Consider the following 8,359-nt stretch of genomic DNA (forward strand, 5'->3'; position numbering starts at 1 on the left):
AAGAAACGAATTCCGCCTGGAGGACCTCGGGCTTGGGGCTAAGGCTGTGTCTTAAGTCTCTGGCCAAGGATGCTGGTCCAGCTTCATCCTGCCTGACACCTGATACCGGCTTTCCGCCCCGTCCATCACTGCCCACCCCGCCCTTCGGCACAACGGCCCGCCCCTGCCCCGCCCACAGGAGGCAGAGCCGCGGACCCCTCTGCAGTTGCTTCTGATCTACGGGTTGGGGAGGGCGTTCTGCCACCTCCACTGAAGATGCTTGTGTGTGCGTGTGTGTGTGTGTGTGTGTGTGTGTGTGTGTGTGTGTGTGTGCACGTTGATGGGAAGGACAGGTGGTGGAAGGGAGCTAACATATTGAGCACCTAGTATATGTCAGACACTGATGGGTGCTTTACACCCCACCATTAGCTACCGATTCTCCTCTACGGACCTTTTGCTGAACCTGTGTCTTTCTCCTTATAATAAATTTATTCCTGTTCTGTGGGCGTAATAATGCCTCACATTTACATAGCACCTTTCATTTGTCAAAGTACTTTTATGCCTGTTAGCTCCTTTAATCCCCCAACAGCCTCGTGTTACAGAGGAGGAAACCGAGACAGGGACACAGCCACGTGCAACCAGTTATAGGCTGAGCTGGGGCGGGCTCTCCTCACCCCTCTGCTCTGCCCCGCCCACAGTGCCTTGCTTGACCTTGACTGCAGGTGCTGACTTATCCCCACATGAGTCTGCAAGTTCCTTCAAGACCGAGACTGTACTTTCTTTTTCTTCTCTTACCCACAGTGCTCAAGGCTGCGTATACAGCAAGTGCTGGATAAGTGCTTATTGGGTTCTTCTTTGGCACAGACCACTTGTCTTTCCATGAGGGGAATGAAAGAATCCTGGTCTCCGGATTCACACCATGGAGCTCTCAGAGTTTAACCTTCATTAACCTGAGAAATCATCCTCCAAAGTCCTAGCTGAGTGGATTAAAGAAACCCAAGGCAGAACTTCAGCTGAGCCCTGCGTGGGCACTCAGCAGCTGCACCAAAGCTGGGTGGCATTTCTGGAGATCTGAGCTGTCGTGCTGGGGCAAGGTGGGACACCACATGGGAGGGAAGCTCGGTCACTCCTGTCCCTACCCCCAGGCTCCCTCCACTCCTGGGAAGCAGCAGACTGGTCTAGGGGTGGCAGCAAATAAGAACAATAATACTCTTGTGTTTCTGGAGCCCCTGGCTGTGTACCAGATCACTCCAACCTCACAGCCTTGTTATCTGCAACTGGAGCCGGGAAGGAATTTACTGGAGACACCGGCTCACTGTCCAAGGTCACACTTGGGATTCCCTCCATTCCTCCTGGGTCACATCCTGAGAATCACTGTCCAATAATCGTCACCCGCGTTAGTAGCCCTGGTGACATCTGCTCACTGGCTGCTTCCCACCCACTACGACAGTTTGTGAATCTGGCGTTCCACTGAGATGGAGGTCCGCAGTGTGCCCATGGAGGTCTCCGTCTGGCTGGGCTCTGCCCCGCAGCACCCTTGCCGGCACAGCCGCCCGTACACCTCCCGCGACTTCTTGCGGAAGCTCTTGCCCACGATCACGTACACCAGCGGGTTGAGGCAGCTGTTGCTATAGGCCACGTAGGACGCGATCTGCGTGAAGACGTCGACCACGTGCTCGTCCCAGCAGCTGGAGAGGATGCCGAGGCGCTGCAGCGTGTCCAGGAAGGTGCTGAGCTGGAAGGGCAGCCAGCAGACGACGAACAGTAGCAGCACGGCCAGGACCAGCACAGTGGCTTTCCTCTCCGTCTGGATCTCCTTGAACTTCTGCATCTCGTTGTTGCGCAGCACGCGTATGATGTGCACGGTGCAGAAGGTGATGACGCTCAGGGGCAGCAGGAAGCCCACGGAGTTCAGGAGGCTGTTGGTGAAGACCTCCCAGCTGCGGGACGGGTAGATGATGATGCAGGCGGTGACGTTGTGGCCCTCGGCCCCGTACTCCCGCATGGTCCGGAAGACCAGCATGGGCAAGCTCAGGAAGAGTGAGCAGCCCCAGATCACCAGGCTGTAGAGTCTGGCCCAGCGCACCCCGCGCATCCGGCCCATGGACATGGTCTTCACCAGGGCCAGGTAGCGGTCAATGCTCACCAGCATGAGGAAGCAGATGCTGCTGTAGAGATTCATGTAGAGCGCGGTGTTCACCACGCGGCAGAGGACTTCCCCAAAGAGCCAGTCGAAGTTGTTGGCGATGGTGATGGCCCAGAAGGGCAGCCCGCAGGCCAAGAGCAGGTCGGCCGCGGCCAGATTGCCCAGGTAGACCTCCGCCACCGTGCAGCTGCTCCTGTGCAGGCAGAAGACGCTGAGGACGAAGGCGTTCTCGAGAGCTGCCAGTATGAAGAGGACCCAGAGGAAGGGGGACTGGATGGTGTTCAGCGAGCTCCACCAGTCGGAGTGGACGCAGCTGCTGCTCTGGGGAGGGGTCCCGTTGAGAGCAGGTTCAAGGGCTTGCAAGGTGACGTTGAACATTTTGGTGCTGCAAGAAAGTGGAAGAGAGGCAGTTACACCTCAAGGTCACAAGAGGAAGGAGAAACAACTGATGCAGAAGGAGAGGGGGTGCTTCCAGAAGGCAAAGTCAGGGGTGAAACCCACACCCTTTCTGTGCGGTGTTCAGAGCCGGTTCAGGCACACCTGTGTCCCCAGGGGCTTAGAAAGGCGCCTCTGCTCCTTGGACTTAAACTGAGAGCTCTTGTTCTTCGCCTCCAGGCTCCACTGGGATGTGTACTTGACCAGCATCCGTCACCCAGACTAACAAGTGTGAGTGTTAGACCCTGGACCTCCTTGAAGCTTCCATGATGGGAGGATACACAGCATATTCCTTCCTTATCACAGGCCCCCACCCCCACAAGGGCGCTGGTCTCTTTCAGCCTCTTGTGGCCTGGCCATGGGTGAGCAATTTATTAGAAGAGAAAAGTGATATCATGTCAGACAGGGAGATTCCAGCCTGGCTCGGAGACCACAGTCCATCTGCCCACTCCCTGTCTCCTTCTGGCAGAGGGCAGCATCATGCTTCCATACCTTCCATCAGCGTAGCATTGATGATGAGCGGAGGTTGCTTGATGAAAAGGGAGGGGAAGGGGCTTTGGAGCCAGACAGTCCTCTGGGTTCAGTTTTGGCTCATTCATTAGCTGTGTGACCTTGGGTAAGTTAATTAACCTCTCTGAACCTTATTGTTCTACCTTGTAAAATGGGAATAACAAAATCTTCTCAGGGTTGTGGTGGGGACCTGAGACAAGGTGCAGAAAGCCCCAAGCACTGTACTTGATTCAATAAACATGAATAATTACCTGTTTTTTGTGAACTTATTAAAATAACCAATGTCAAACTCCAGCACCACTGTTGGCAGATTCTTGCTCTTATATTGGTGATTCCATCATTAACCCACTGGCTCCTCTTTCACTCTGAGACTCAGACCAGCAGTGAGACTCAGCCCAGGGGGCAGTTCACTTTCTGGGAGTTCCTCTCCGACTTCAGCAAAGAGGCATGGGGTTTTGATAGACGTTGGCTCCAACCCTAGCTGTGCTGTCTTGGGTAAATTGCTTGACCTTTCTGAGCTTCCACCTTATTGTCGTAGAGTCTTGCTCTCTCCCTGGCTTGCCTTGCATGGCTCTTGCAAGGTTTAAATCAAAGAGTAGGTATGAAGACACATTGAAAAACTAAAAGCACAATGCAAAGGGCAGGACTAATGGGCACTTTCCTAGTGCTCCGTGGGGTGGATGAAGGAAGGTGGAGGTGGAGGGGCTCTTCCTGGGCAATTGATTGTTGGGTAGGCTCGTGGGGGAGCAGCTGAGCGATAGATCATGGGAAAGAATCTGCTGATCGTCTCTGGGATTTCCCAGAAAACGTCCTGGAGCAGCTGACTGGCTTTGAGGGGCCAGACTGGAGACTGTGATGAACTCATTCATTGATGCAATTTATCTTTAAATGCTTCTTGGGCATCTCCTCTGTGCTGAGCTCCACCTTGGCTCTAGGGACCCAGAGGGGAGCACCACACGTTTCCTGCCCTGCCCGAGCTCCCAACACCTGCCACCCAGTGTGCGCGATGAGCGCCGAGGGGTGGGAGGAGGGGCAAGGGACACAGATGTCGGGGGAGGAGGTTGGAGGTAACTCTGGAGCTGGGTCTCAGAGGATGAAGAGCATGTCAGCAGGGGCCAAGAAGGACGGAGGGCAGATCAGGCAGAAGCAGCAGCTTGAGCAGAGGCACAGAAGTGGGGAAGCCGCTGGTGTTCTGGCAGGTGGACTAGATGTTGGATGGGGAGGTGGGAAGTGGCAAGTGATGGGGTTGAATAAGGGGATAAGGACAGTCTTCAATGGGTGCTGAGAAAGTGAGGCTTTGTCCCTATTGGAAATATGCTCTAGAAAGGCCCTCCTAGTGGAGGGTGGTTTTAATATGTCCACAAATTCTTCAATACTCCTCCTTTCAAAGGGTGGAGTCTAATTCCTCTTCCAGTGAATGTGGCCAGACTTAGTGACTTGCTTCCCACCCATGGTGGCAGTGACAGTGTGTGACATCCAAGACTAAGGCATAATAGGCTCTGCAGCTCCCTCCTTGGCCTCTTGGGTTGCTTACTCAGGGGGAGGCTAGCCGCCATGTTGTGAGGACACTCAAGCGGCCACATGGAGAGGCTCCATGGAGAGGAACCGACTTGCCACCTTGTTCATGGAGCCTCTGGCCCCAGTGAAGCCTTCAGTTAGATTCTGTTCCCTCGGCCTGTGAGTCTTCCAGCTGAGGCCCCAGACATCACAGAACAGAGACAAGCCATCCCCACTGGACTCTAAATTTCTGACCCATGGAAACTGGCAGGCTTCTCTGCAGAGCCTCTGAAAGTAAGACCTCCCCTACGTGGTCCCCTTGGTCCAGGCTTTGGCCCAATTTCTGCAGGTACAAAAAACTTGTTTCCTTAGTGCCCCAGACCTGGGGCGCTACTGTCTCTCATGGTCCAGCTCTCTAGACACTCAAGTGTCACACAACATGCTGCTTGTTAATTTCCCCCACAAGGTAGCCCCTAGCCAACGGGATGGCACCTGGCCCACACCTGCTCTGAGAAGCCACAGGATCGTTAGAAGGTGGCCTGGGGAGTGCTTGACTGGGAGCTATAGGGCTCGTGTTCTATGGCCCCAGCTGAGATGGCCATCTGGTTATGTCCATAGTAGGTCACACCTGACACAGGACCTAGAGGCCCAGCTGGGCCCAGCTCCCCCTTTGTCTTCCTAACACTGCCCCGCCCCCCTCAGGACTGACTCTCCCTTTCCTCTGCTTCCACTCGGGATCAATTCCCCCCACATTCTCTCTTTAGAGTGTTCAGACCTTCCCCAGAGGTCAGCCTTGTGTTGGAGACGTCCCGTCTCCATTGGAGACATGCCACATCTCTGTCTGATTTCTTGTGTTGACTTCCGAATTTCAATCTTTCTTTTCACGTTCACCTGGGGCCATTCACACGTGACCACCTGTGTAATGTGTGCTTCTCCTCCTGCACACCCCTCCCTCAAACAGAACAATCCACGCCCTCCGCCCCCGACAGGCCTTTGGGGATTGGAACACCAGCCTCCCCAGCCCTTGAGAACTTTTGTCTTTGGGTTTAACATTGCCTGGTTCTTCACGTGTTGTCCCGGAGAGGAAGGGCGTGCCCTCCTAGGTGTTCTCCGGCTTGTCCCCTCCCCTCTGCCCCATAAATAGTAAATCGAGGAATCCCTTTTACTCAGCTGAAAGACGCAGTGGTGGGCACGGCGTCCTCATGAACAGATTGGATCATTGATCTCTTCCAGGCAGAGAACACTTGGACTCAGAGCGGGACGTGAGTAACGGCCTGCCCAGGCTGACTGGAGGAGAAAAGACAGTTAGGTGGTGGGACCGGGGACCATAAAACACACGCATTCTCCACTAGGGGAGAGAAATGGAGGCCTTCACTTAACAAATATTTATTAAGCGTCCATCACACACTGGGTGCCAGGACGTAATGTGAGAACAGGCACAGCGTCTGTCCTCCGGGGGCTTATGGTCTCATGGAGAAGCCAGACATGACCCAGTCACTAAGTTACCGAAAACTGACATAAATCCTATGAAATAAAATGCAAGGTCCCGTGACAGCATGGAAGGTGGGGTTCTAATCCAGCTACAGGCAGGGGCTGAGTGGATATTTATCATGAGACCCGAGGGTGAGCAGGAGTAAGCTGGGTGAAAGGATGGTGGTGGAGGATGTCTGGACAGAAGGAGCAGCGGGTGCAAAGGCCCTGGGGCAGGAAGACGCTGGGTGCGGATGTGTGTTAGGCCCTGGTGGCTGGATTGTGGGGGAGCCAGGGGCAGTTGCTGCCCGTTTTTCTAGGCACAGGATGATGGAGACTGTAGAGGATCGATTCCAGAGGTGTTTAGGGAGGAACACTGACATGTCTGGAGCAAAATTGGACATGGAGAGGTTGGAAATGAGGGTAAGGAAGGGATCAAGGATGCTGCCACCCCCGTCCCGGTGCTGCTGTCTCCTATGAAGGGGATGAATGGGAAGGGCTAACTTGGAGAGACAGGATCATGTGTTTAGACTTGAACCTGTAAGGTTTGAAGTGCTTAGAGACTTGCACGTGGGTCTGGAGCTCAGGGGAGGGGGCTGGGCTGGAGGACAGGCTTGCCCTGATGCAATGGAGATGAATTAGACACAGGATCTCCAGGGCCTTCGAGCCTAATAGACAAATACAGAGGAGTGTTTCCAATCCACAGCTCTGGTCAGTGCTGCAACGTGCTCTCAAGTTCTGAGCCGGGTCCTCACCTGAGCCCCGGGGAAAAGTGACGGCCTTTCTGCCCCGTGGGGCTTGCCCTGATGCAACCTCCCTCTCCCCCTTCAAGTTCAACTGCACTCTCATCCAGGGAGGTAGGCATTGGCTGTACGCTTGCCTTGCAGAGGAAGAAACGAGGTGCAGAGAGGTGGCGTGACTTATCCAAGTGCCGTTGCTGGTAAGAGGTGGAGGTGGGACTTCAAACCTTCTGGTGCCAGACCTGGAGCTCGGACCAGTAACCCACGTGACCTCTGGCTGTCTGGGAAGGGTGTGAAAAGCTGGGCGCATGCATGCGTGTGTGTGTGCGTGTGTGCGTGTGTTTAGCCACGGATCTGCCCTGCCCTAGGTTTCAGCAGCTTCTCTGCTAGAGGAGTCTGTGCAGACCCTGCGCACCCGGCTTCCAGAAGCCCAGCTCTCCCAATGCAGTTGTGGGAGGTGGAGATCAGTTAGCAGACAATTCTGGAAATTTGAACACATTAGGAAAAATAAAATAAAAAATAAAAGACTGGGTTGGTAAGCAGGAAATAAAGCCAAAGATCTTCAGTTAACGCCCAGAAAAGGTTTCCCCAAACCCCCAAGCTGAGCTGAGGTCAGGATTTAGAACTTGCAAGAGACGCAATGCACAGCAAGTCCTTTTGATTTTTCAAGGAGGGGGGTTAGGGGAAGGGAAGAAACACCTAGTAGAATGCTTTTCTGAGGGGCCCAGCTGGGCCCAGGGAAAGAAAATTCAACTAGGGGTCAGAGGTCATGTATTCAGATCATTCATTCCTCAACAGCAATTATTCAGTGTTTTTCTGGTGCTGGAGATTAGGTGGGGAAGAGTGAAGCCGAGCTTCCCCTGCCCCCATGGGGCTCTCTGTCCAGCCGAGGGACCTCAGCCTGCCTGCTGAGGTCACCATTTCCACCAAGACAGCCGCATAGCTAACCCAGGCTCTCCCAACTCGGTCACCCTGGGGGGGTGGCAGCCCTCCCTCACTGCCCTCTGTTATGGGTCTGCACGGCCAGGTGTCCCCAGATCTGGCAGGATGAGCCCAACTGGACCCTAATTGTTTGCTAATGACTGTCAGCATTGCTCTCCCGTTCAAAACAAAGCTGAGGGCTTTTCTCTTTCAGATGTGCAGAGAGCAGGCAGTTTGAGGACCAGGGAGAAGGTAGGAGTCTGAGGCGACTCTAGATTCTCTGCAACTGCTCCACGTGTGGGAGCATCCTTCACCCCCTGCTTCTCCCCAGCCCTGTCCCGGGAGTGCGGGGACCACTCCCTGGGGATGAGATGGCTGCCATCTGGCTTCCCATGGGTTTTGGCCCATGGGGGCACCGGCAGGAGGCCGAGGGAGGGAGGAGAATGAGGATGGGGTGCCGGCTCCCAGCTCCCTCCTTTGGGGGCCTCCAGGGGCTGGCTGGGCCTGGCCCGATTCACAGCTCCTATCGGGGCCCTTTCCAACTCGCTGTCCAGTGATGCTGATAGATGCCACCTCCTCTTGCCACTCAGGCCTCAGGCCCGGAGGGAGGGAGGGAGGGACGAGTGGGTCGTCTGCCGAGACCTCTGCTGCTCTAGCTCTG

General features: G+C 54.9%; 1 protein-coding gene across 1 annotated transcript; it reads right to left on the reverse strand.

Annotated features, from left to right (window-relative positions):
• Positions 1 to 1,420: 1,420 nt before the first annotated feature.
• Positions 1,421 to 5,787, reverse strand: BDKRB2 (bradykinin receptor B2; the record flags this gene model as incomplete). The annotated part of the gene is made up of 2 exons (XM_082843404.1): positions 1,421 to 2,510; positions 5,738 to 5,787. 2 exons carry the CDS (start codon positions 5,785 to 5,787, stop codon positions 1,421 to 1,423), a joined length of 1,140 nt encoding a protein of 379 aa, XP_082699530.1.
• Positions 5,788 to 8,359: the final 2,572 nt, after the last annotated feature.

This window comes from Leucopleurus acutus (genome assembly GCF_964270905.1).
Source record: "Leucopleurus acutus genome assembly, chromosome: 1".
Classification (NCBI taxonomy): Eukaryota; Metazoa; Chordata; class Mammalia; order Artiodactyla; family Delphinidae; genus Leucopleurus; species Leucopleurus acutus.